The sequence below is a fragment of the Chelonia mydas genome, chromosome 1 (assembly GCF_015237465.2).
Source record: "Chelonia mydas isolate rCheMyd1 chromosome 1, rCheMyd1.pri.v2, whole genome shotgun sequence".
Lineage (NCBI taxonomy): Eukaryota > Metazoa > Chordata > Testudines > Cheloniidae > Chelonia > Chelonia mydas.
This window is the reverse complement of record NC_057849.1, coordinates 181,958,498-181,986,162: the sequence shown is the minus strand read 5'-3', so window position 1 is coordinate 181,986,162 and position 27,665 is coordinate 181,958,498. Positions and strand designations below refer to the sequence as shown.

General features: G+C 45.2%; 1 protein-coding gene, 1 long non-coding RNA gene and 1 other non-coding gene across 5 annotated transcripts; 1 reads left to right on the top strand and 2 right to left on the bottom strand.

Moving 5' to 3' along the window:
• Window positions 1-19,264, bottom strand: POGLUT1 (protein O-glucosyltransferase 1). Of its 3 annotated transcripts, none has more exons than XM_037906370.2 (11): window positions 19,037-19,264; window positions 16,183-16,273; window positions 15,299-15,442; window positions 12,924-13,059; window positions 10,754-10,875; window positions 8,271-8,330; window positions 6,484-6,583; window positions 4,337-4,395; window positions 3,451-3,618; window positions 2,640-2,696; window positions 1-2,018 (listed from the first exon to the last, which is right to left on the bottom strand). In XM_037906370.2, exons 1-11 carry the CDS (start codon window positions 19,113-19,115, stop codon window positions 1,862-1,864), a joined length of 1,173 nt encoding a protein of 390 aa, XP_037762298.1. In that variant the 5' UTR covers window positions 19,116-19,264; the 3' UTR covers window positions 1-1,861. The 3 variants fall into 3 exon arrangements, 2 of the variants coding, with proteins under 2 accessions (XP_037762298.1, XP_043394356.1); XR_005226438.2 differs by having other exon boundaries at window positions 1,895-2,018; window positions 3,437-3,618; window positions 19,037-19,247; XM_043538421.1 differs by lacking the exon at window positions 15,299-15,442 and having other exon boundaries at window positions 19,037-19,240.
• On the top strand, window positions 18,495-27,148 carry LOC114019703. Its single transcript, XR_005226441.2, has 3 exons — window positions 18,495-18,596; window positions 19,870-20,117; window positions 23,174-27,148. It is a non-coding gene; the product is annotated as an uncharacterized LOC114019703 (long non-coding RNA).
• TRNAI-UAU lies at window positions 25,587-25,680 on the bottom strand. The gene is made up of 2 exons: window positions 25,643-25,680; window positions 25,587-25,622 (listed from the first exon to the last, which is right to left on the bottom strand). It is a non-coding gene; the product is annotated as a tRNA-Ile (tRNA).
• Window positions 27,149-27,665: the final 517 nt, after the last annotated feature.

The window sequence follows — 27,665 nt, the reverse complement described above, 5'->3', positions numbered from 1 at the left end:
TTGTTGATTTTTTGTTTTTAATCCAAAAGCACTTCATTAAAAACAAAAAGGGTTTAAAGATACAGTAGATAAATCTGTTGTATCATTTCAGATAATTCCATCTCCTCATTAAAACCTGTCATTCAAGCTTTTATTAAAAAGTCTTCCAATATTACACAGTTCTGACTCCAAGTTATTCATTTCCTAATTTAACTCTTTTACATGCTGGGTCAGCCCAGCCAGTGGTCCTGTAATTGGCGCTCTGCACTAGAAATTGATGTTTGCCTGTCATGTCTAGTCCTTCTTGCTTTGTACTGGGGCCTGATGTTGGGGTGTGTTTGTGTGTGAGAACTCTGCAGCACCCCAATCTGCCAGAAGTCAGAAAAATCAGGTCATGGCTTTTTCTATTCCTCTGATTCAGTTGACAAAGGAGGAGTAGGGGGTAAGTAGTTGCCTCCATATCCCCTCTGTTCCCTCTCCCCACCCCACCAGTTATCTACGTAGAACATGGCCAGCCGAGTTGCAGTACTTACATAAGATGCAAGAACCTCAAAAGAGTGAGACTCCAAGCAGATGCTTACGCTGTTGTGCTTTCAGACAGTCTTAGCACTTTACTTCATTCTGCAGTGAGCCCACCACACAACTAAGGAGCCATGTTGAAAGGCTGCAAAAAGAAGTGCTCCAGTGACATCCAACCTTTCATATTCAAAGCCAATGTGCTGAAAATCAGGCAAGCTGGTACTGTTAACACAGCCACATGGTCTAGAAGACAAGAGTCTCAACTCACAGAGACGGACAGTTCACAGTTTACATGGAGAAGACACCCAATTTTTAAAACATAAGGTAAAAGCGTCCAAAGGAATGCACAGACTAAAACCTACATCCAGCTATCCTTGGTCAAAAGACAGGTGGTTAGGCAAGGCCTTGAGATTATTTAGGGCAAATGCAAGGGACAGGAGGCGTGCCCCTTTGGGTTGCACAGGCAGAGAACATTGTACATTATGATTGCACCTCTCATCTCAGGATCACAGAGCACTTTAAAAACATTCATTCATCATCAAAACCCCTCTGAAGTAGGTAGTTTTGCTGTTCAAAGGTATTTTTTAGTGTCCAACATGGTGTTAACATCTGGGTGCTTTACAGACTTAAAAAAACAACCCTAAGCTACCCATAAAGGTAACCTAAAACCCCAACCACGGCTGCTGACAGGAAACACCTGTACCCAAACTGCCATCACACAATCACAATAACATTGCCAATTTGCCCCCAATAGGAGTATACCTACATGGAGGGAGGCAAAGAGGGTTTAAATAGGTCACATAGGGCCTGGGGCATGATCCAAAGCCCACTGACGACTCCCAATTATGGCAATGGACTTTGGATCAGGCTCATAGTGAGTTAGAGATTGGGGTGGTAACAGAACCCAGGAGTCTTGATTGACAGTTCCCTGCTCTAAGCACTAGACTCAACTGCCTCATTGATTATATATGTTCTCCAAAAGTTTTGGGTCTAGCTAGTGTGATTCAGTCTCATTGTACAGGAACTGTTTTAAAGTAACAATAATGCTGCTTGCTGTAGCTTTACAGCAGTGGTTTTCAACCTTTTTTCATTCGCAGACCCCTTTGGAAATTTCGAATGGAGGTGTGGACCCCTTTGGAAATATATTGTCTGTACATACAGTTGCATTCTGTTCAGTCAGTTTTCAGTCTAGGTCTTTCATGGACCCTTTAGACATAGTCCGCGGACCCCGGTTGAGAACCACTGCTTTAGAGTATGAGATAATAAATCTAAGGGACGAAGAGTAACAGAAGATACACAAGTCTTTGGATTTTCAGTGACCACCAGTCCCAAGCCTTGAACTGGAAAGAGAACCACACTGGTTTTAAAGTTCTGTTTTCAAGTGTTTGGAGACCACCTCTTCATAGTTTTTCCTCCTCTTAACTTCGTAAGTCAGGGCTTTAGAGTATTCAGTCAGCAAAGTCTCCCAGTAACAAGAGACATCCTTCATCTGCAAGTGGTCCATGATGAACTGGTGCCCCCTAGAGGCAAACAAAAATAAAGTGACAGCCCAAAGTCAAACTTTGTTCTTGTAAAATGAAAATCCTTGGATTTAGCTTTTTTATATCAATTTTCCCAGATTTGTTTTTAAATGGGGAAATATGAGAATTTGGATGTACAGTGAAATATACTGTTTATTATTAATGTTAATGTGACACCTTTCATTACCACTAGCAGCTCTGATAACTAATTATTCACAAGACAGGTACAGCCTAGGGAGTGGCACTGCAAGCTTCCCCTACATTGCCCCACCAATCAGCCCTGTTTGACATTTACTCCCAGTGGAGGTGGCAGCATTTCTGTGAAATGGACATTTGTTCACTGGGGCTAACTCACTTCGTACCATGAACAAAAGTTAGTACCTCTTTGGGGGACTACTGACATGGATCAGATTTGAACAAGAGGCCTAGAGGTGAAGAGTTCTGTTGTCCTGGTATAAGTACCCTGAGCTCGCCACTCTCCCTGCTTTAACTGCTGAAGATAGAGACATTGTGCGCTGTTATCACCAGGCTGTCCTTGACAGGTCTCTCTTTTGAATGCTGTACGGTACAAAGAGTATTGGAGGACGGGTGTTTGACAGTCAGAAAGAATACACAATTTACCTCTCTGAAATTTCTTGTGCTACATCATCATTTTCCTTCACAAACTGCAACAGCTCCCTAAAAGGAAAAAGAAAAATTGCAACTAAGTATTGGCTCAGTGCAGAATACCACACACCCAGCTAGTGTGTTGTGGCAGAACTAGATTTGAGGATTCTAAAGCCAAACATGTGATTGGTGCTGCTACTTTCATACCAGTCTTGGGGGAGAAGTCCTGAATTCTGGCAGCTGACGAACATTTGGAACCATTAACGACTAAGATGACTGCTCTCTTTTTTACTTTGTAAGTCAGAAATGCTGAGGGCTTGTCTAAATTTTCACTTCTAACCTTTTGGTTCAAGGTGTGCTGAACATCGGACACACCAGATCTGGCCCAGATCTCAGAACAGATATTATTACTAAAAAGGTAAGGCATAATCAAAAATACCTTCAATAATCAAACTTACATTAGAATAATGTCAACATTTATTGGGTCTCTCTAATGAGCCTAATAATATATTCTCCCTCTACATGTCTATGGCTCTAAACTATTTCCTGTATGACTAATATGCACTGAGAATTTTGTTTCTTTTACAAAGAAAGGAGAATGACATGTATACATCCCCTCTCTCTACGGGATCAGCAAATGTCACATGATGTTCTTTCTACCTTTGGTGCACTGAATACGAGACAGAGCGTGGGTATTTGTCAGTATAACCCAAGCCTGATCATACATTTCATAGCATGGGTAGCATACAGCCCACTGCATGAAATAATCTGCATAACACACTTGGGATCATTGAGTCATTCCAAACAATCACCTGTAGTCTCCTACCTGACATCAGAGAGGTCTGGTTTGACTGGGATGTAATGTACCCAAGGCTTCAGCTGTGGGTAGAAGAACTCCAGCCACTCTTCCCCTACATGAAAGACTAATGAGCCACACAAGAAGAGGTGTTTGAAGCGGAAACTGGCTGCTACCCCCCGGAAATTAAACAGGTATCTGTAAAAAGAGAAGCAAAGACATTTGATTTTGTATTGGTATTCCCCATCCACTAACTCAGGATTTTTTTAAATCACTTTTTTGAAACTTTGACTGCTTTTTAAAATCTGAAATGCTAAGTGCCCTCACCTCAAATGAAAAATGTGTGTGGAGAGACTAGGCTCTGGCTAACAAGCCTGCATATGCTGTCCCCCCTGCCTCTGATGTAAGAACTAGTGAGAAAGTGAGAACAGAGACACTTCACCTGCCAAGGTCAGATTTCAGGTTCCTTATTTCCCTGTTTACATTTTATAGCATCACTGAGTCCCATACCAGACCAAGAGCTGCATTTCTTATGCCATGGTGGTTAGCGATATAAACAACTGTAGAGAACCCTGAACTCAAGGTTTGGTAGGGAAGTAAAAAGGACACGCTTAATTTTAAACATTTTGGTTTAAGGGAGGCTTTTGTAGTTAGTTTCCACAGAGCCCTTCAGTTCTCCTTTACATTCCAGACATGGTAGTCTCCTGACACTGGCATTTAAAGAGGCCAAACTAAGCTCTCCCAAACCTTCAACTGACTCCATGTAGGTGCAGAGATCTGACTGCCTCCATGGATTCAGTTCCAGGATTGGGGCCTTAAAAAGAAAATAATGCATTAAAACAAACAAGCCTAGCAACACTAACAATCAGACAAGATTTCAGCAGCTCCTGAACATATTTATTGAACAAAACCTCACTTGTATTTGCAGTGATCGACCAGAGGAATTTCCTTCGCAGGTGGCTTCCCGAGAGTGTCCTTCAAGAAAAAGACTTAAAAAATTAATTCAATACAGTTTATTTTCTGATCACATTTTGTATGAGGCTTCTTTTTCAACAAACCATAAATAAGGCTGAAGTTTCAAAAGTCTCCCTGCTCATGGGAAAACCCACCCAATCTGGCTTCTAACTGCATTAGCATCTTTGGGGGACTCTCTCGTCTTTACCTAAGATATAGTCTCCGTACGTTACAAACATTCTAAGAACAAGTCTCTTACTTAATGACTATAAAGAGGGTTAGGCTTTAGCAATTCATCTTCCTCATCTCTGTGTGCACTGGAACTTTTAACTTAATAGTGCTGGGGGAAAGCGTTGTTGGTTAATGCCAGGAACTGTCAAAAAGCCTCCAACTTGTCCACAGAAGAGTTAACAGTCGGCCGCAGTGAGAGCTTCCCCCATCACAGAGGAAGGGTTGCAACCTCCTGAGCAGATGCAGATAGCACAAAGCTATGTTGGTCACTGACACCCAGACCCTCATCCTCAGCAGACTGGCAGCAGACACAAACCCTCAATCACGGAGGCCAAAATAATCTTTGCTACTGTCTCTGGTTGCTTCTCCCACAGGTCTATAACCTCAGTGAACAACAATGGCTTAAACCGTCCCCTAAAGAGCCTGCTCTGCTACCACAGTCTGAATCTAAGTGACTGTCTTTGCAAACTGACAAGAATTTTCCTCACTGATAATGAAATACCTCAGTCCAGCTTCCTAGAAGCTGCAGGGGCAAAATACCCTTAGCAGGTCAGATTTCTCTTCTCTGAACCGCAGAAGGTTGTTATGGGCAACAGTTCCTCCACAGCCCTCATGTGTGGAGTCCCACGAGGCTCTATTCCCCTCTCCCAACTATTGTTCAGCACATATATGAAGCCTTTGGGGGAGCAGGTCAGGCAACCTGGGCTGAAGTGCCAGCCATTTCCAGATGACAGCACCCAACTCTATATCAAATGTGAGCAGCACAGTCTCCCAGATTTCTCAATGCCTAGCCAAAAGCAGCACCTGGAAAAAGGACAGTTGGCTAAAGCCAAACCCAGGGAAGAATGAGCTAATGCTGGTAGAAGAGGGAAGCACTTCAAAGAATTTGCTTCCCCCATTATTGAGGGCATCTGCCCTCAGTTTGTTCAGTCAGTCTCTAGCTTTGGGGTTCATTTGGACAGGTTAAGGCTACTAGATGCTCAAATAACCGCAAGGGCAAAAGATAAAAAGAAGATTGTGCGCTAGTCCATGAAACACAGACTGGGCTACAGCAATCCATGAATTCATAACCTCCTGGCTTGGTTATTGCAACTCTAGGACTGAAGCCACCCACCCTGGGAAAGCTCTAACTGGGATAAAACACCACAGCATCACAGGTCACCCTGACCACATCCCTCCAGCGCTCCACTCTCTATATTCAGTACGGAGTGCATGCAGAATTCACTTCAAGGTCCTTTCCCTGCTATTTAAAGCCCTCTGTTGGATTGACCATTACTACCTGTGAGAGCCTCTCCCCCTCTTTGACTCTGAGCTCCCACAACAACTTCGATCCACCCCAACAATGAAACTATCGACCACCAGGGGAAGGTTCATAAGTGCTGGAAACAGAACTTCATAGGACTTGTGTTACACTATGGGAGTCACACCTGAAAGAGACAGGAATGACCCTGGCTCTCACACAATTCAGCTCTACATGGAAAACTCATCTCTGTGATGCCACTTTCCCTTAAGAACCTCTTTTCTCTCTCTCTCACTCACACACACACAAAAAGAAACTCCTCGAGTTACTTATCCGGGGGGTGGGGGGGGCGTAGGAGGGGCTTGCTACTTATTTTTAAATACTTGTGAGCTCCTCAGAGACTGCAGTGATGGGGCCATGCAAGTACCGGTACCTATATTAGACAGATACAGCCATCAGATGGCAATAATTTGAATGCCTGACTTAGAAATGGCTTAACTAGTGACACAGCCTCCCCCACCCCCACCATTATTATCACCAGTCTCGTAAGAAGCAACATTTACATAAAACACTTGAAATTGCCCTTTTTAAACTATTGCTTCCTAAGCTGCTTATGCGGTTGGCTCGTTAGTGGTTACTTTTTCAGATTTCCAGGCCTGGTTTTTAGTGTACTCAGCATCAACGAGTTCTGGGTTCTCTCGAGACAGAAGAATGAGGGGATCCCTCTCAGGGCTTGTTCTGCAACAGAAACAACATTCAAATCAGTCAGTGCCATTCTGCAGGTCTCCAAAGCTGCATGTCTGCATGACAGCCAACTAACAATGGGATTCAAGACATAAATACCTCCTGGTCTCTATCAGACTGGTTCTTGTGTGGCCTGAAGGCAATATTGCTAAATGCTGCTCACAATATCTCTAGGAGGACATAACTGGGAGAAAGGGGTTCATGCAATGGAATAACTAAGTGATATTTCCGTATCCCATTTAGTTTTAAGTGGTATATTCTTCAGATATTATTCAGAACAAACCAGCAAAAGAGCTATATTCTCTTCGCGCCTCATCCTGAGAGGTGCTGATTACTCTCAATTTATATCTAAATCATGAAGTTAAGAGATGATTAGCATCTTTTAGGATTAGGCCCTTTGTTAGGAGAAAAATTTACATGGGTGTGACCTGAATGAAATCTTCAGTCTCTTTGCCTCCTGAATACACTATTGATAGTCGCACATTTTAAAAGTCTGTTTCCTTAAATGCACAACCTATAAATAGGAAAAAAATAGTCTTCTTCCTTACTCCCCCGCATCCAGGTATCATTGCTGTAAGGATACCTGATGATTCCCTGAAGTGCACTGCTGCAGAGAATTACAAAATAAAGCATATAGATGCCCAAAAAGGAGCTATGAGGATACCAGACAAACCTCCCAATGCATATCAAAGTAGCTGAAGTTCCCATTGCAAGGGAAGCGAAATACAGAACAAAGAGTCCCTATTCAAACCATTTATTAATTAAGAACTAAAACAGCTGAACTCTTCATAGCACACCCATCACCGCTATTGTTATATGTATATCTTATTACACTAAATTAGTTGCAAATGGCAGCTAATGCTTAGCACATGAGCCGAGAGGATGTTGTACAAGGGGGTGCACGCTATTTGCTTTTTAGAAACATATTTTGGTTACATTTTTTGGTTAGTACTTAGAGAGAGAAAATTTCCCAAGTCCAGACGGCTGACACCGTAAGGCACTGCAGCTGGAAGCAAGCCTCCCAGCCCAGGTCGACGGATGCAGGCTAGCGGGGTTTGTGCCAGCACACTAATAAGTAGCTGTGTGGATGCTGCGGCAATGGCTGAGGCTCACACTCGCCACCTGAGCTTGGATCCAGGGAGTAGGGTGGGTCTGAGCTTGGGTGGCTAGCCCAAGCCTCCACTAGTGCCACAATGTCCACCACTGCTATTTTTTAGCATGCTAGGGCAAGTCGCTTCCAGCTGCAGTGCTGACCTACCCCTAAATGCACCCCCATGCAGCTCCACCACTGCTCCTCAAGCCAAACTTATTGTGCTTTGTTGCTGACTGAAACAAACTAGTGATTGGACCAAACTCTGTCAGGTACTTTTCTTCACGAAGTGGACAGAAATAGCCAAGGTTACGTGGTGGGGTGAGGGTGGAACAAAGCATTAGTGCTGCACAGCAAATATTTCCCTTTGGCATGGTCTTTGCAATATCGCTTACATTTAGCACAGGAAATGTTGCAGCACTGCACATACTGCTTTTTAAATGGCAACTGCTGTGTCAAGTAGTACTTAAAGATCCCCAGAAATAAAAAGCTAGTGCATATTTTCCTCAGCCTTATTTTGTACTTCATTAAACTGGCACCTGTTGGCAGCCTATATTGCCAGAATATCCTAGAGTTGGAAAATGCACTCACCTGGATCCTCGAAAATATCCTTTGGAGATTTTTTTCTTCCACGGCCATTTTTCTGCAGATCTAAAAACATTTTTTAATATGGGGTAATAAATAATTTAACACAAGCAGGAAAAAGTGTCATCAGTTTCTGCAGTATAGTCACATTTCATTATTCTTGAGGTTTGATGGGAACCAATTCTTTCATTAGAGCAGAAAAACATCTCAGCTAAGTCCAACAAAATAGGCCTTCCCCACAGATGGTAGCTCTCTAGCCAAGATGTTATAGGGACACTGTCAAGATATCAATCTATACACACAAAAACAAACTCTTTCCTGTGTTATCAGTAACACTGTGAATTATTGAAACTTAAATCATTTTAAAACTCCAGTTCACATTTCACTACTTATGCTGCTGCTTCACTTTTTTTGCATTTCACTGAGCACAGATCATGCATATCAAACGGGCAGTTTCCAGGCATTTTCACTTTCTACTTCTCTTGTACATGCAAAACACTGTTAAGTGCCTAACTTTGCAGGCTAATGTTTGCACAAACAACTTTCACTTTAAATTTAAATAATTGAACCATTAGAAAAACAAAATAAAAAGAAAGTTTAAATATCGTGCGTCTCTCATGTGTACGTTCACACATCCACCAAAACACATGCATGTCAGAATTGTTATCCCACAGGATTAGTTTTTGTAACCCTTGTCCTTTCTTCCCCAATCCTTTCCCCACTGTTTGTTGCTCTCACTTGTGTCTTGCCTAAAACATAGGTCCCACTCCTGCCATCAGCTCTGTGCAGGTAGACCTTTGCACGTGCATGGAGGCCCAGTGAAGTCACTGGAGCTCCATATGGGTCGGAGGATCTGCCTGCATGGATCGGATTGTACATTTTTTAAGTGGAGAGTTATTTTTAAGAAATCATACCATTAAGGTGCCTGGTGTAGTTCTGTGCTCGAGAAAGAATGATTTTTTTTTTTAATGCTCCTCCACAATTTTTTTTAAACCTGTATTTTGGGCCTCAATTATTGCCTTAGGAATTCAAGCAGGAAAACATTTAACCTTGGGGTCTGTTGCTAGCAGATCTTTGCTTCAAAATGCTTTGCTTCCCATAGCATTCCTATATTTGCTCACCTTCCCCTATATTTGCTTCACGTACACTACAAAATTAAATTGATCTAGGTTATGTCTACATACAACCACTGCAGCATTTGAATCACTTTTCCAGATCCACATTGCGCTCCTTGTGTCAGTGGTACGTGTCCTCTCCAGGAGCGCTTACACCAATTTAACTGCCAGTGTGGGGCATTGTGGGATAGCTTCTGAAAGGCAGCAACAGTTGATGTAAGCAACACAGTGTCTACACTGACACTGTGTCGACCTGACTACATCGACCTAAGCATTACACCTCTTGCAGAGGTGCAGTTAAGTCGGTGTAGTGGGCGAGTTACAACGGTGGGACTGACATTTTAGTGTGGATGCTTACAGAGTTAGGTCGATGTAAGCTGCCTTACGTTGACCTAACTCTGTAGCGTAGACCAGACCTAACAGCTGCTCTCTGAGGGAGACCAACCCTTAGACTGACAAAAGAATATTATGGCCACTTGAAAAATACTCTCTCACAAACTTCTCCTGTCTTACTAGTCAGTGACTGGTCCCCTAGGGTATGTCTACACTACAATCACACACCCACAGCTGGCCCATGCCAGCTGACTCAGGCTCATGGGGCTGGCGCTGTGGGGCTGTTTAACTGCAGTGTACACATTCTGGCTCAGGTTGCAGCCCGAGTGCTGGGAAGCTCACAGGGATGTCTACATTGCAATTAAACTGCAAGCCTGGATGTCTACACTACAATTAAACAGCCCTACAACCCAAGTCCCACAAGCCCGAGTCAGCTAGCACAGGCCAGCCATGGGTTTTTAATTGCAGTTCAGACATACCCTTAGATCAGTGGTTCTCAACTAGGGGTACATGTACTCCTGGGGGTATACAGAGGTCTTTCAGGGGGTACATCAACTCATCTAGATATTTTCCTAGTTTTACAACAGGCTACATAAAAAGCATTAGCGAAGTCAGTGCAAACTAAAATTTCATACAGATTTGTTTATACTGCTCTATATACTGTACACTGAAATGTAAGTACAATATTTATATTCCAATTGATTTATTTTATAATTATATTGTAAAAATAAGAAATTAAACAATTTGTAAGCAAACAGTTTTTAAGTGAGGAGAAGCTTGGGGGTACTCAAGACAAATCAGACTTCTGAAGGGGTACAGTAATCTGGAAAGGTTGAGAGCTACTGCCTTAGAGAAGTCCTGTCTCTTTTCCTGTGTAAAAAACAGCCCTCTGAGCACAAGGTGATTTGGCTTCAGGAAAATAGACCGAAGAGGCTTAGAAGTTATTGTCACCATGTTGCATCAATGCCAGGAGGTTCTCTTGCATAGTTATGCTGAGCTGTTTCTTTTCTATGTAAAAAACTCCTCTCTCCTGAAACATACCTTCGGAGGTCCTCTCTCATTAAGTCCCAGCGCCCAAGACCTGTGGGGTAAATTGGCCAAACAGCTGGTCCCCCTTCCCAAAACGTCCAGGCAGGATACATGATATCATGGTACTCAGAAGTCTTAAAAACAAGAAAATCAGCAGGTACACACGTGGCCATGCATTTAACCAAGTTTCACGCTCACTGTTAAGAAGAGGAGCAGCTGAGTTTTGTTTAAGAAAACAAAATAAACACACAAAGGTATCTAGCCAGTACACATGACAAGGATGATTCCTTGCGACTAGCCTGAACATAAGCTTCCTACCCAGCTGGTATTAAACAAGCCATTCTTGTGACTTGCCTGACCTTCTTCTGGTTTCCAACAATCTGTAACATTTTACTTGGGGGAAATGTTTCAATCAAATGCCCTCACAGATGCGGAGCATGGATTGCAGGTTTATCCAAGGGAGCAGAACCAAGCTTAGATTCTGTTTCTCAGTGTATTGCCCTCACCTACAGCCCATCCTACTGGCAACGTAGCAATACTGTCCCTGTAGTACTGGGAGGCCACATGCCCAACAAATAAAGAGGCTGGTTTTGTGTGTGTATATGTATGTGAAGGGGAAAGAGGTGCTATGTGATTTGCTGGACAATCAAACCCAGTATCCTGCCTCTGGCCATGTCTAATACCAGATGCTACAGAGGAAGGGGAAGAAAAACCCATAATGCACCAGATTAATTGTGCAATGCTCTACATGGAGAAAAAAATATTCTTTCTGACCACCAGCATGATCAGTGAATACCCTGAAGCATGGCTTTGATTACCTTTTTAAAAAGATACGTATTATGTATAGCTACAAATGTTATTTATTGTTCATAAAATAGGCAGGACTGTTATGATCATTTCCTGCAACACTTTGCCATCTAGGCTGCTCATGACTTCTCTTTAATTCACTTCAGACATCCTAGGGATCATCCTACGCATAGACACCAATTCCGTGGGTGCTCCGGGGCTAGAGCACCCAGGGGGAAAAATTGGTGGGTGCTCTGCACCCATTGGCAGCTCCCTGCCCTGCCCCTTCGCCCCAACTCACCTCCGCCTCCTCTCCTGAGCGCACCGCCGCGTCCTGCTTCTCCTCCCTCCCACCACTTGCGCCGCATAACAGCTGTTTTGCGCAGCAAGCGCTGGGAGGGAGGGGGGAGGAGAAGGAGGAGGAAAACGGTGTGCTCGGGGAAGAGGCGGGGCCGGGGATTTGGGGAGGAGTCCAATAGGGACAGGGAGGGGGCGGAGTCGGGATGGGGCCGGGGCACAAGCACCCACTGGCGCCAAGGAAAGTTGGTGCCTGTGCCTACAAGTCACCATAAGGACATAATCCCTTAAGTGATGCCACTTAACTTCACTGGTCAAATGGCCCTTATCGGAATTGAGCATCCAACAGTCTATCAGCACTTCCCCAGTGGCTCTGTAGACGCATTTGTACTGCACCCCCAACTGGTATCTGAACAGTTGGTTCCATTGGCCACATTCCGCTTGAAATAAAGAAGGAACTTCAATAAACTCCCATAATTTTTCACAGTCGTGATGTAATCCTGAGGCTACAGTTCACTGGTGTCACCCTTTAGCTATGAGAAAAAGCTACCATTACTTTTCTGGACCATTAACCAAGAGGATTATAATATGCAAATTAACTCAAAGCAACTGAGTTTTTAGTGAGGCCACAAGCCCGCTCCCTTAACAGTGATCTTAAAATCAAACTATAACTTTATCAAAGATCTAAAGAGAATAATGAACCACAGGGATAATGGCACTAAATCCAGTGGTGGTATGCATCACCCCACTGTTGGACAGATGAGACACTTATCTAGAGCATGAGCTTGTTTGGGAGTCATTCCCTTCAACAAATTTCTAATTCTTTGCACTGGAGAGCTAGAAGGAGAAAGTCTATAAATATGAAGAGCAAACAACTCTGGGTTCTGTATCTGAAAGAAAAGGGTAATTTTGACTCAGAGCCTTTGTGCATTGGAAAAAGAAAATACATTGTGGTAGAACCCTCAACTCCCTTAAAAATTCCTATGTCCCATTAGGAAAGGAATGTGTAGCTTCTTACTCTTGTGGCTGCAATGAACTAGAGGATGAAATGCAGGTCACAGTGTCCCCCACTACCACAAAGGTGCCTGCAGTCTCTCACCTTGCTGAAAGAGAATACTGGAATGACTGGCTTCATCCACTTGGGGACCTGGGGGTAATCTCGCACATTGATCACCATCTCCATGTCTGGGAGGCGGCCGATGATCTCCAGAATGAAATGTTCAACCCCATTACATCTGCAGAGAATTGACAAACAACCAAAAGCCATGAGCAAAAGGCTTAGTGTCACCAGGCCTTCGCTTCCCCCACCAGTTATTGTTCTGAAGGGGCAGAGCTGAAGAAGAAAAGAAAAGAAAAGCTAAAAGGGAGAACGAAGCTGGAGGACACAAATGCTGAAGTATGAGATGGCCAGGTTTGGGGCTAGTTAGAAACAAAGACAGTGCCAAAAAATTGCAGCTGAGTTGTGGACAAGCCATGGAAAATTGCAGAAAAGTAAAATTATTTTTCTGCAATTTTCCACTGTCAGCCACCTGGGGCTGAGAGCAGGGGCTTCCGCTGTCAGCCCCACATACGGTGTAGCTCCGACTGTCAAAACTGTGGTGGAAGCCTACTACTATAGAATTTGCAATTTCCGCAATATCGCAGGTTAAGTAGGGCCTTAATAATAAACATTTACATAGTATCTTTCATCCAAAATCCCCAGAACCACTCAACAAAACATACAATCTGTAGACAATAGACACAGCAATCACTCCACCCACCATTGAAATTCAGGGAGGCAACATAATAACGGTTTCAGAGCGCACACCACTACTCAGCTGCTTAGGACAGGAAATCAAGACTACCGCATCCAAATGAAACTGCCTGGGAAATCTAGAGAGGCAGAATGTAATTATAATCACGCAAGGTAAACATTCCTACTCTGGCAGAAAAAACTGCCCTGGGATTGTTTATGATAAGTGGTCAAAATCTTAGTTTTATGTCTCATTTGAAAGAGTACATTTCAAGCAAGACATCAGGCTGGAGTTGGCTCTATGGTGACTCAAAAGTGGCATGGCACCAACCAAATCATCAATACCACTTGCTAAAGAACCTGGGTGTTTACTAGAATCTCCCATCCACGGACTGACCTAACCCAACCATAGGAAATGTAATGGTATAGCCCTTATTTAGCATTCGCATCCATCGCAGAAGAGTTCTTCACCTAATGAGTGACTGAGGAAGCCACAAACATAATGCAACAGATCAGAAGAGAAAAAGATAACTCTGTTAAAGTGGTTTCTCCCCAAGTGGAAAGATTCCGTCAGTAGGCTGTGCACTAGCAGAAGACACTGCAGTTCAATTCCTCGGTCAAATCCTTTACTCTCAAGCACATAAGCAGGGAAGGACCTCTCATCTGTTGCTTTCTAGGTTGGCAAGGGCCAAGAGCAAGCATTTCAGGTCACTCTGTAGCAGTGTGAAGTGATTTAAATTAAGAATGTAATTAACTGATTTAAATCATAAGCATTTTATTTTTTAAAACATTTCAATCATGTTGAGATTCTGTAAAACTAATCTGAAAATTTATGCAATGGCAACTTTATATTAATATGTACAATGAACTAGATAATAAATGCTGGGTTTTAAAAAAATGTTGTTGCTGCTAGGAGATTTTAAAATTGTACAAAATTGCTACACAGAAAGAAAACCTCAGAATATAGAAAATGGAGGCTCTTCGCCTGCAAAAACTTGGGCACAGAACTTTAGAAACTTTAGTCACACAAATAGTCCCACTGACTTTCATTACTCACATGCTTGAAGTTAAGCACATGCATAGAAGTTTGCAGTCTCAGAAGCTAAAACTATTCCCATTAAAAACTTTTCTCTTGGACAATTTTTAAAAAAACCATGATTTAAAACAAAAAATACATTTATGAATTTTTTTTAACCAAGATTTTCACCCATCCTGCTTTGCAGTGAACCCTCCTGGTTAATTGAGAGCAGCACTGATGGACCGTGAAGGAATCTGCATCCAACTCTTTCCACTAAAGGAACGCCACTATGATAGAGGGTACGAGTCTATCAGGGGAAATGGATGAGAATCTTTCCTCTGGATCCTCTCACTCCATTGAACAAAAGAGCACTAAATTATCCTCCCACACTATAAAGGTAGCTTGGGTACAGTCACTAGCCCTCTCTGACCCTCAACCCAACCTTGATCCAGGCAACAATGAAAAATATCCCCTTCAGCCAACCTTGCTCCCCACAAAAATTTAAGCCAGCCTTCTCTGGGACTCTAACCTCTTCTAACCCCTGGTCCAAATAATTGCAGCGTGGAGATTTCAGTCCAGTGCCTGCTTCATCAAGATCTTCCCTCACACAGTGGGATGCAGTCCTGTCAAACACTCTTCCACTCAGTAAGTGGTCACATGGCTGGTTCTGAAGTAATTTTTTATTTTCCTGTGGAATGGATGAGATTTTCTGCATTGCTCTCACCTAGCAGGGAACATGCAGTCATGCTCACGATATAACTTGTTCTTGATGATCTGGTAGTGTGTCCCAAGCTTCCGGCTAACCACATCTGACAGCAGCTCCTTGGAGATGCCTCCCTGAAAGGGAGCCAAGTCCTGCTCCCTAATACTGAGAAAGAAGAGACACCACCTTTCATTAGACACATTAGGGAAGATATTACATTCCCAGTTCTCACGTTTCCTAACTTTACTCTAATGGCTTTCTTGTCTTCCAAGTACTCCACAATGTAGGCTGCACATTTTGACTCTTCCTGCTCTTCCCACCGCTGTCTTCATTTAAACACGTGGTGCTATTTTGAAGTTTCAGATAAACGTGGGCAGAGACTAAATCCCTTTTCCACAAGATTGTTAAAGCACAGGAAGCCAGTGATGCAATCCTGCTCTGGAGGGGCTATCTGCCGGAGGGCAAACGGAGAGTTTAGAGTAGACTATGGTCCAGTTAGTCACCTGCTTTACTGCTGATGCTGCCAGCAAGGAGAACAATTAGGAGGGTAGCTTTTGTGTGTGGACATCCCTCCTCTAGGAAACAGCATGAACCACCAACTAATTTTTTGGAAAAAGAAAAGAAGTACTTGTGGCACCTTAGAGACTAACAAATTTAAATGTGCCACAAGTACTCCTTTTCTTTTTGCGGATACAGACTAACATGGCTGCTACTCTGAAACCTAATTTTTTGGGAAGGATATCAATAGTGTTTCCTTTAAAACTAGTTTTCCCTCCTTGGTTGAAGGTCTGATAGCTTAGCTCTCAGCCATTTCACAGCTACACCCCACCTATCCATGCATGGCAAGAGTATTTTCCTTCTAGTGCCAGAGGGCCCCCCAAGCAACCAGGAAAGCATGCCCTCACCTTTGGTAGCAGCTGCAGTTCTCCCTTATACATGGTCTGTAGCCCTCCATTGCTCTGTCAGTCTGGTCGATGAAATGTTTCCATTTTGCACCTGGAAGGAAGAAAGAAAGAAGAAAAAGACTTAATATAATACATCCATTATATTATCACAGCAGCTACCAGGAGACGAATGGGCCTTCCAGTCCATGAAAGCCAGCTGGTCTGATGACAGCAATGGTGTGTGTCAAACTCCACAGCCCACTTCTGTACTACTCTTATCCATGTGTCTAACACATTATATGGTGGTGCTGCCTGTAGGTGTGAGAGGAAGTTGAATGTCCATGTTTATTCAGTCCGTGACTTCTCCATTGAAACTGTCAGCAAGCGGGTGCCAGAGGTGACAGTGGTTCTTTTAATGTGGATTCCTCAATCCAGACTGAAAGAACAGACTCAATTAACATAACTCACTGAACAGGCATTAGGTAGCAATGACTCTGGTCACTGCTAGAGAGAGCTGGATTTGAACCTGTGGCTTAAAGGAAAGAATTTTTACTTGCACATGCTACCTAGTTATAACATGATCCAATGGCTAGAAATTGAAGACAGACAAATTCAGACTGGAAAAAAGACATCAGTTTTTAAGGGTGAGAGAAAATAACCACTGGAACAATTTACCAAGGGTCATGGTGGATTCTCCATCACTGACAATTTTTAAATCAGGATTGGATGTTGTTCTAAAAGATCTGCTCTAGGAATTATTTTGGGGAAGTTCTATAGCCTGTGCTGTACAGGAGGTCAGACTAGATGATCACAATGGTCCCTTCTGGCCTTGGAATCTATGAATTGGCTCTCCTTTGATTTTTACCCTCTTCTGAGAGGGGGCAGAGAGAAAGCTCAGTAACATCTGCCCCTTACTCTTCTAGGTACCAGAGACCAAATCTTGGATTGTTGTCAAGGCGTTGTCCTTTCTCAACCAAACATCTAGATAAAGGGACATGTGCGATGTAGGTGCTGTACGTTACTAGTACTACTTCTAAGCAACTGGTAAACAGGCACAGAGCCATCTCAAGAAGCAGCACTCTGCACTAGCTGGGCTACCCTCCTTCTATAACTGTAAAATACCTCTGCCACAAGGTGGACTAGCCTTTTAAGGGGAGTGAGGCTCATCCCGACCTGTGCCTAGTTTTCCACCTCCCAGGTGATGGGTATGGATTTGGCTGGTGGTTGCGTCATGGGGTCAGGCATCACAGGATGGTAGCCTGGAGTGAGGCTTCATATAAGAGGGAACCTGCTTTCTCAGGAATGAGACATCAGGAGTCAGGGTAGGTCTTTCCAGAGATGCCTAAAGTGGGTTGACTGGCAGACATACCCTGTTTAGAGAAGTCTGGGGAGCTAAGGCCTGATATAAGAGTAAAGAGTAGACACAGACGTACAAGGAGGCTCCTATGGGGAGATCCAGAGTAAACCCAGGGTCAGAGAAGAAGCTCTTCACACCAGCTGGTTGGAGCTACTTGCAATAAAGGACAGCAGCAAAACTCTTAAGAAGGAAATAGGAGTCCAGGAGAGGCATCATGAAGTGGTGAGCCTGGAAAAATCTCTGGCTTTGAGTTAAACTACTTTATACTAATAAATCAGACCCCAGAGTGGAGAGTAGCTTCATTTGGATATAGTAGCATTCACTTCCTGTCCTTAACGCTCCTTTAGTGTTATTGCATGCTGCTGAACAACTGCCGCAATCCACCTCAGATGAGCAGTGGGTGAAGTGACTGATTTCTATATAGTTAGCAAAAGTATTCTGGGAGACTTCCGGTGCTGTGCACAGGCTCTAAACATAATACTTTTTTGTATTATAGAAAGACCCAGAGACAGATTCACGATGGGTGCCATGCATAACACAGTAAACGACCCTGTCCCAAAGGCCAGTTACATTCTAATTAAGTAACACAGGTAACCAGTCCCCTCTTTCCACCAGCAAAAGAACTGTTTCTAGAAATCCTGGTTTGAATTCTTCCTTTGTGACAACTTGGTTTAGAGCAACAAGATTGTGATTTTACATGATCAGGAAGTACTTAACAGGATCTCTGAAAAAGCCCAGGCAGGTATGAGAGGTGCAAGAAAACTAGGGATGCGGAGCCTGACTAATAGTGAGTGTACAGAAACAAGGCTGTCTTTGGGGTACCCCTTCCACTGCCTCATGGGCGCCTCTGTTCTAAAACGTATCTTGAGACTAGCTAAGTGGCACCCTGGGGACACGGCAGCCTCTCGCAGCCCTCTGCCTGCCGGTGCTGTACACACTGCATACACCAACCTATCCTCACCCAACCACACCCCCATCTCAGGGCAGGCAAGACCTGTCCCACGGGGGCTAATCTGTACGGCCCGAGCCAGGGACACACGCTACAAGCAGCAGGAGTTTGCAGCACGTTCCCCCAGAAGTAAGTTCCCGGTGCTAGGGGCGGGCGCGGGGCAGGGCCGGGGCGCTGAGCAGGGTGGGTGGGCTCACGGCGGGCTGCGAGGAGACGGAGGGGGCTGGCACAGCCGGAGCCTGATCCAAACGGAAGGGGCAGCCTCACAGGCGGCACCTAGGCGGGACCCGCCGGCAGGAGGGGACGCGGGCAGAGACGCCGGGCCCGGAGCGGCGAAGGAGAAGCCCGAGCCCCGGGCAGGCGGCGAGCACTGGGGACGCAGGGGAGGCACGGCCCGGGAGGGGACGAGCACGCCGCACAACGGGGGCCAGAAAGCGGGAGGCGGCAGCGGGCACAGCAGGGCGCGTCCCGGGGCTCTGGGGGCGGGAGACACATGCCGGGGGGGGGGGGGGTTGGTGCTGCTGGGAGGGACGCGACACCCCCCCCCCGCTCCGCTCGCAGCCTCTCACCTGCAGCGCTGCTGCCCGGGCTGAGGGCGAACTGGGACACGGCAGCCGCCCGCAGCGCCCACGCCACCAGCGGCCCCATTGTGCAGCCCGGCGGGCAGTCGCCGCCCGCTCACTGCGCCTGCGCGCCCCCAGCCCGCCCCTCCACGTTCCATAGGGCCGCCGGCGTATTCAGGGATGGGGGGGAAAAAAAGAGGCCGCGGGAGCGGAGGGCGAAAAGCGCCCCGCACAAAGATGGCCGCCGCAGCGGGGAAGGTGGGAGCGCGCCCCGCACAAACATGGCCGCGCTAGTCAAGTCCACAGCGGGCCCCGTCGCGGCTGCGCATCCGGGACACACTCGCTTTGCCTCCTGGGAGTTGTAGTGCCGGACATTTGCCCATGAACTCTCAGCGGGGTTTGGGTGCCGCTCTCAGCCCTGGGCAGGCGGCGCACCCAGACCTCAGCCCCTCCCTGCCCAGGGGTGACTGCGCTGTGGTCGCAGCCCTGGAGCCCCTCACCAACTCTGCTGGGTTGGGTGTAGGGAGCATGTGAACGCCACCTGTGGGGTGGGTGGGAATTGCCCTGCCCCAGGGGTACGGTTTGCATAGTGGGGGTGCTGAGAGCCATCGAGCCAAACTGTAAACCCTGTGCATGATGGGAACCACTTCAAGCCAGGGGCTGTGGCAGCACCCCTAGTTCCAGCAGCTATGCCCTATCCCCCCATTAGGGTGACCAGATATCCCGATTTTATAGGGACAGTCCCGATATTTGGGACTTTATCTTATATAGGTGCCTATTACGCCCCACCCCCGTCCCAATTTTTCACACTTGCTGTCTGGTCACTCTACCCCCCATAGGTCACTGCACAGGGGAAGCAAAGGCGGCAAGAGCCCAGGCTGAGGGATTCATTTGCTTGAAGCTAGGTCACAGCAGTGCCTGGACAGTCTGCTGGAAGTCTGTGTCCATTTCTGGTGTCAGCCAAGAAGGAAATAGCTAAATTGAAAAGAGTTCAGAGAAGAGCTTCAAGAATGAGTAAAGGATTAGCAAACATGTCTTATCGTGAGAGACTCCAGAAGCTCAATCAGTTTACCTTAACAAAGAGAAGGTAAAGAAGTGACTTGATCAGTCTATAAGTACCTACATGAGGAATGCAAACTTGATAATGGGCTCTTCAATCTAGCAAACAAAGGTATAACAAAATCCAGTGGCTAGAAGCTGAAGGTGACAAATTCAGACTTGAAATAAGGCACACATTTATAACAGTGAGGGTAATTAATTATTGGAAAAACTTAACAAGAGTCGTGGTGGATTCTCCAAAACAGGCTGTTTTTTAAATCAAGATTCGATCTTTTTCTAGGTCAAACAGGAATAAATTCAGGGATGTTCTCTAGCGTGTGTTATGCAGGAGGTCAGACTAGATGATCACACTGATTCCTTCTGGTCTTGGGGCTTGTCTTCATGTACAGTGCTGCAGTGGCACAGCTGCAGCGCTTTACTGACGATGCTACTATGCTAACAGGAACGCTTCTCCCCTTGATGTAGTTAATCCACCTACCTGAGAGGCAGTAGCTATGCCCACAGGAGAAGCTTTCCCATCAACATAGTGTTGTTTATATTAAGGGTTAGGTCAGTATAACTATGTCACACAGGTTCTGTGGATTTTTCACACCCTGAGCAACATAGTTATAGCAATAAAAGTCTGTTGTGCAGAGCTGGCTTTATAATCTACGTATTTGTGAACTTGCTACCTATTTTTAAAAGTGCCAACCAATTTGAGAAGGCTGCATTACTGTTTTGAAAGCCACTTTTTTATTGGAAACCATTAGAGATAAAAATATTTCAAGAATGATGCCTTGTCCACAGTGTCTAGCACTGGCCTATGTAACTATGTTATCTGAAAAAAGAAAAGGAGTACTTGTGGCACCTTAGAGACTAACCAATTTATTTGAGCATGAGCTTTCGTGAGCTACAGCTCACTTCATCGGATGCATACTGTGGAAACTGCAGAAGACATTATATACACAGAGACCATGAAACAATACCTCCTCCCACCCCACTCTCCTGCTGGTAATAGCTTATTTAAAGTGATCATCAAGTTGGGCCATTTCCAGCACAAATCCAGGTTTTCTCACCCTCCGCCCCCCCAGGAGAGTGAGTTTGTGGGGGGGGGGGGGGAGGGTGAGAAAACCTGGATTTGTGCTGGAAATGGCCCAACTTGATGATCACTTTAGATAAGCTATTACCAGCAGGAGAGTGGGGTGGGAGGAGGTATTGTTTCATGGTCTCTGTGTATATAATGTCTTCTGCAGTTTCCACAGTATGCATCCGATGAAGTGAGCTGTAGCTCACGAAAGCTCATGCTCAAATAAATTGGTTAGTCTCTAAGGTGCCACAAGTACTCCTTTTCTTTTTGCGAATACAGACTAACACGGCTGTTACTCTGAAACCTATGTTATCTGAAACCATTTTGAAGTATTCTGTTAATTATGGTGCAACTTGAATACAAAAGGAAAGCAATGCATCTTCCTCGAAGGATGTTACAATCTGGATAAAAACTTTCAGAAAATAGTCAATTTCTGAGAGTAACACTGGCCACTCCCTCTCCTTTTTTTCCTCCCCCAACCATCCCTTATGTGTGCTTCTGACCCTGTATGTAAAAAAATATGGGAAACTCGAGATAGATAAGGCAGTCTCAGAGCAGCTAGGGACTACCTTATTTTTTGAGATTCGTGAGAGTGAGATTGCTGGGAAATGTAGTAATGTTGTAGTCCTAGCCTAGGGCAAAACAAGCTAGGAAGTCAGGGAAATATATAAAAAGAAAAGGAGTACTTGTGGCACCTTAGAGACTAACCAGTTTATTTGAGCATGAGCTTTCGTGAGCTACAGCTCACTTCATCAGATGCATAGCATATCGTGGAAACTGCAGAAGACATTATATACACACAGAGACCATGAAACAAAACTTCCTCCCACCTCACTCCCCCGCTGGCAACAGCTTATCTAAAGTGATCCTCAAGTAGAGCCATTTCCAGCACAAATCCAGGTTTTCTCACCCTTCCCCCCCCCCCCCCACACACACATACAAATTCACTCTCCTGCTGGCAACAGCCCATCCCCCTTTGAAACCCCTCTTTATAATGCGCATGATAATCAAGGTGGGTCACCTCCAGCACTAATCCAGGTTTTCTCACCCCCCCCCCCACACCCCCCCCCTTTTTTTCCAAAAACCACACACACAAACTCATTCTCCTGCTGGCAACAGCAGGAGAATGAGTTTGTGTGTGTGGTTTTTGGAAAAAAGGGGGGGGGGGTGGGGGGGGGGAGAAAACCTGGATTAGTGCTGGAGGTGACCCACCTTGATTATCATGCGCATTATAAAGAGGGGTTTCAAAGGGGGATGGGCTGTTGCCAGCAGGAGAGTGAATTTGTATGTGTGGGGGGGGGGGGGAGGGTGAGAAAACCTGGATTTGTGCTGGAAATGGCTCTACTTGAGGATCACTTTAGATAAGCTGTTGCCAGCGGGGGAGTGAGGTGGGAGGAAGTTTTGTTTCATGGTCTCTGTGTGTATATAATGTCTTCTGCAGTTTCCACGATATGCTATGCATCCGATGAAGTGAGCTGTAGCTCACGAAAGCTCATGCTCAAATAAACTGGTTAGTCTCTAAGGTGCCACAAGTACTCCTTTTCTTTTTACGAATACAGACTAACACGGCTGTTACTCTGAAACCTGTCATTAGGGAAATATATGAATCCTGTCCTCTCCTATCCTCTCCTATATGAAGCATGTTTACGTTACAGGTGCTACTGTGGTGCAGCACCATAGTATAAATGCTTCCTACAGTGATAGAAGGGTTTTTCTATCTGTGTAGTTAATCTACCTCTCTGAGCTGCAGAAACTATGTTGACAGAAGAATTCTGCCATCAATCTAGCTGTGTTTATACTGCGGGTTAAATAAGCTTAACTACGGTGCTCAGGGGTATGAATTTTTCACACTTCTGAGCACTGTAGCTATATTGCCCTAACTTTTAAGAGCAAACAAGTACAGAAACATGGAAGGAGGTAAAAGTTGTACTGAGGGACTTGCCTGAAAATTATAGGTAAGTACAACAAGGTTTTTCATTGTTTTTCCTTTTGCTTTGTAATTTTTTTCTTAAATGCAGGTATCTCTGACACTGGTCTCATCTGATTTCTAAGAAACTACAGACGAGCTGAGAGAGAAGGCAGCAAGGAAGCATCAGGAGTGCCCTGAACAAGTACTTAGTGTGTGGTCCTCAAAAAGCATAGAGAGAGAGATTTTGGGCCAGTTGCTGGCTAACGGAAGTATGGGACTGTCAGGTTTGGGTCTGTGAGCAAGAAAACGGTCTCCTGTTGTTTAGCTCCTCCCGTGTTCAGGGAAACAGAACATTCTACATTCTCTCTACATGAACAAGATTGCATTAAAGGTACCTGAACCCATCATAGATTTCTCCTCCTAACTGGAACAACCTGCAGGGCCCCAAACTGTGACTAGCCACTTAGGTCAAAAGTGGTAACACTAACTACAGTGAGAAACTGGAAAATCAAAGGCATTCCTCATATGCTGATCCCAGACTCTTCTTGGCATATGAGCCTCTCCCCAGAAATCCATTAGATCAGGAAAATAATCAACTCCTCTCAAATGTTGTCAAGCGCAATCTTCTTGCTTTCTGCTTAAACAGAATCAATTTTTCAGCTCCTCTTCTAAGGTGTTATTGTGTCACCTACTTGTGGCATCCATGTTCTGTGTCAATGTTCTCATTGTGGTTGCCTCTCATAGGTTGCGTGCCAACCTGTCACACAGCCAGTAGGACCGTAGTAAATGGCTCTGCAGCAGAAGGTTGTCATTTGCAGTGCTCTCTTTTAGGCAGACAGCAGAAGCTGTAGCCAGCAGAGATAGTCCATAGCCACTAAGTCTTTACAGGGCTCAACTCATTTGAGGTAAATCTACCTTCATGGGCAAGTTTAAGACGAAACTCCTGTGAAGCTACAGATACAGACTTCCCCCGACCCTCCAGCTTTATGTAATGAAAGTGCCTTAGGCCATTGGTGTTTGCTTTTGGAATATGCAGCTTTTCTTAAGCTTGGAGCCTTTCCAAAGTGACTTGGCTGTGAGCTTAATTGGAAACCCTTAATTCTCATTTCAAATACAGTACCAACCTTGCCTCACCTTCCCTTCTCTCCCCAATTTCCCTCTGAGCCTGGAGCTTTGTGGAAGGAACATCTGGCTGTGATCCTCAATGCCTTGTTTCGAACATCATTCGTCCCTCAATTTTTCTGCCAGGACAAGTACCAGCAGAAACCCATTTTCATTTTGCTCCATCTGCTTGGAGCAGAAAAGCTGTTGGCTGTAAACCTGCAGTGTTCAATGTCCTTGCCCAGATAGTCATTATGGAACAGAAATGGGTGCTTGGGGAAGAATTCTGAGACCTCAGGGCCCAATAGAGGAAAAAACTATAGGTAGTGCCCTGCTGCCAAATCCAGATCTTCAGTCTCTTCCAAATTCTGGGATCCTGGATTCACTGCTCATTCCTGGCATCTGTTGTGCAACGAAGATTCCCTCTCTCTTTGTCCCTTAACATGGCAGGCTATATTGAATAGCAAGTCCTAGGTATGCTGTTTGGTTCCTCAAAGAATGGACAAGCTTTTTCTTCAGCCCTTGATCTTCATTCATTGTCATGGCCTTTTGCTGTTATCCAGTACTGCCACCCCCAAAGTTCAAAACTCATGATTCAAATGCCCCCCAAAATGAGATTTTTTTTAAAAGAAAACCATTGTGATTCTTGGTTAGCTTTCAGACTCTTGTCTGTATGTGGGGAGTGGGGCTGGAGGAGGGTGACACCTACTGTTGTCATCTCTCAGTATACAGTAAGTAAAGTAACTTATTTTGGGGGGTGGGAAGGAGGCCACTGCAGGAGCTCTGGATAGAAGATGCAATTGAGATAAAATTATAAACTTGCCTCAGATACTGCCCGATAGTGTAGAGGGCTTCAACCCCCAAATTTCCAATTATTTCTCTGCACTCCCAGCCCCAGATCTGCCCCTTGGTTTCTGTGCACCTTGTCTCCTCCTGTAGCTATGGAGGCTCTTAACCTCCCCACCTCGCCCTAAGGTGGCACGCGGGGCACCTCCAGAAATTCTTCACCCCTCACTCCTAGGCCTGGAGTTGTCTAGCTAGAGAAGAGCTGCCTGCCTCTGTTTTTTTCCTTTTTTCCACAAGGGAGGAGGAAGCGAGCTTCCCTGAGCTGCTGGGTTCTCTCAGCTTCCTCCCCTCTTGGGACAATGGTATTGGCTGCTCCTTCCCCTACCCAGAAACTTCTGTGGGTCTTGGGGAGAGAGCTCTGCCTGCCAAAGGCAGCAGCTATAATAGAATCATAGAATATCAGGGTTGGAAGGGACCTCAGGAGGTCATCTAGTCCAACCCCCTGCTCAAGGCAGGACCAATTCCCCAATTTTTGCCCCAGATCCCAAATGGCCCCCTCAAGGATTGAACTCACAACCCTGGGTTTAGTAGGCCAATGCTCAAACCACTGAGCTATCCCTCCCCCAAAGACTATGTGCTCCAGGTGGGGCTCGAACTCACAACCTCGGCATTGCTCTGCTCTGTACTGCTGTATAAGTACTGCGCGCTAACCGATTGCGCCACTGGAGCTGTGCTTCTCCAGGAGCCAGGGAAGTAAGGAAGGCAGCCAATAGGAGGCCCTTCCGTCTTGGTAGATCTGAAAAATCAACATGAGCAAAGAACTTCTTTCTCTTTCTCTCTCTCTCTCACCGAGACTGCCTGCAGCAATGGCCAAAATCCTGGCAACAAACTGTGAGAGTTGATAACACCTGTTGCACCTAACCTTTGAGGACATTAACAAGTGACTGTTTGTTGGCCTGAATGATGCCCTGTTTGGAACGTCCAGTTGTGCACTGGGTTTTCCTGAATTACCAGCATTTGTCTATGACTGGTTCTTCTTGTAACTCCAGATGGTTGCCAGTGCCTGATTATCTGTCTCTGGCCAGCTGACAGCGCGTTCCTAGGAAATCTTCTGAAACATCCTTGGTGAGAAAGGAGTTGTTAGCAGGACAATGCTGAAGAAGAAGCTGATACCATTTAAAAGAGCAGGCAAATGAGCTCTCTGATGCAATGCAGTGCTATTACCACTTGTAAGCATCTTCTGGCAAACTTGATCTTTGGTCAACAGACCAGTGGTCCAGTTGGACTATTAACATACAGAGGTAAAGGTTTATCATCAGAAATATCTGTGCCATGGTAAGGATTCTAAACCATGTGTGATCCCATTAACTAGTTAGACTAGGCAAGATGTTATCATACAATCACCCATGTGGTAAGTTATTTGATATGTTTTATCAGCTTGATATATGGCATATCTGTACGGTCTGATTTGTCTTTACAGTCACTTCTATTTCAGCGTTTTAAAAGTGTTTTTGTATGTTTTATCTGTATAATGTATAGGATGTGATGGGATCCCTGGGGTACAATCTGGAACTGGGGTACCATTATGCCCCCTTATCTCTCAAGCCTTGGCTGTCTTTCACAAGGGTTTTCTAGTGATAACAGCAAACCCCTCCAGGCGCTGTTATCACTCAGTACAATAGCATGTGGAGCCCAACACCCAGCTAAATTGCATGAATGCTCCCTGAGACACTCACAAATCACACAGAGAAAAGCACCAGCAAATCTCCCAAGCCCCCAGGCTTGCACCCCAGGACTGTATTGTCTTGCCCTGGTTAGAAGCCTGACCAGTGTAAGTTCATTACCGAATCTGTCCCTCCCTCAATGTGGTGAGGACACACACTGGCCTTTGTAAACTGAGCTGAGATTTCCCAGGCACTTCAACCAAACCACACACTGTTTTAGGTAAAACACATAAGACAGATTTATTAACTACAGAAGGAAATATTTGAAGTCATTATAAGTCATAGGCACAAGAGGTCAGACATAGTTACCAAAGAAAATAAAATGTAAGAGTAAGCTTGCAGTCTAAATCCTGAACCTTATTAGACTAAGGGTATGTCTAGACTACGAAATTAGGTTGAATTTGTAGAAGTCGGTTTTTTAGAAATCGGTTTTATATATTCGAGTGTGTGTGTCCCCACAGAAAATGCTCTAAGTGCATTAAGTGAATTAACTCGGCGGAGCGCTTCCACAGTACCAAGGCTAGAGTCGACTTCCGGAGTGTTGCACTGTGGGTAGCTATCCCACAGTTCCCGCAGTCTCCGCTGCCCGTTGGAATTCTGGGTTGAGATCCCAATGCCTGATGAGGCTAAAACATTGTCGCGGGTGGTTCTGGGTACATATCGTCAGGCCCCCGTTCCCTCCCTCCCTCCGTGAAAGCAAGGGCAGACAATCATTTCGCGCCTTTTTTCCTGAGTTACCTGTGCAGACGCCATACCACGGCAAGCATGGAGCCCGCTCAGGTAACCGTCACCGTATGTCTCCTGGGTGCTGGCAGACGCGGTACTGCATTGCTACACAGTAGCAGCAACCCCTTGCCTTGTGGCCGCAGACGGTACAATACGACTGGTAGCCATCATCGTCATGTCCGAGGTGCTCCTGGCCACGTCGGCCAGGAGCGCCTGGGCAGACATGGACGCAGGGACTAAATTTGGAGTGACTTGACCAGGTCA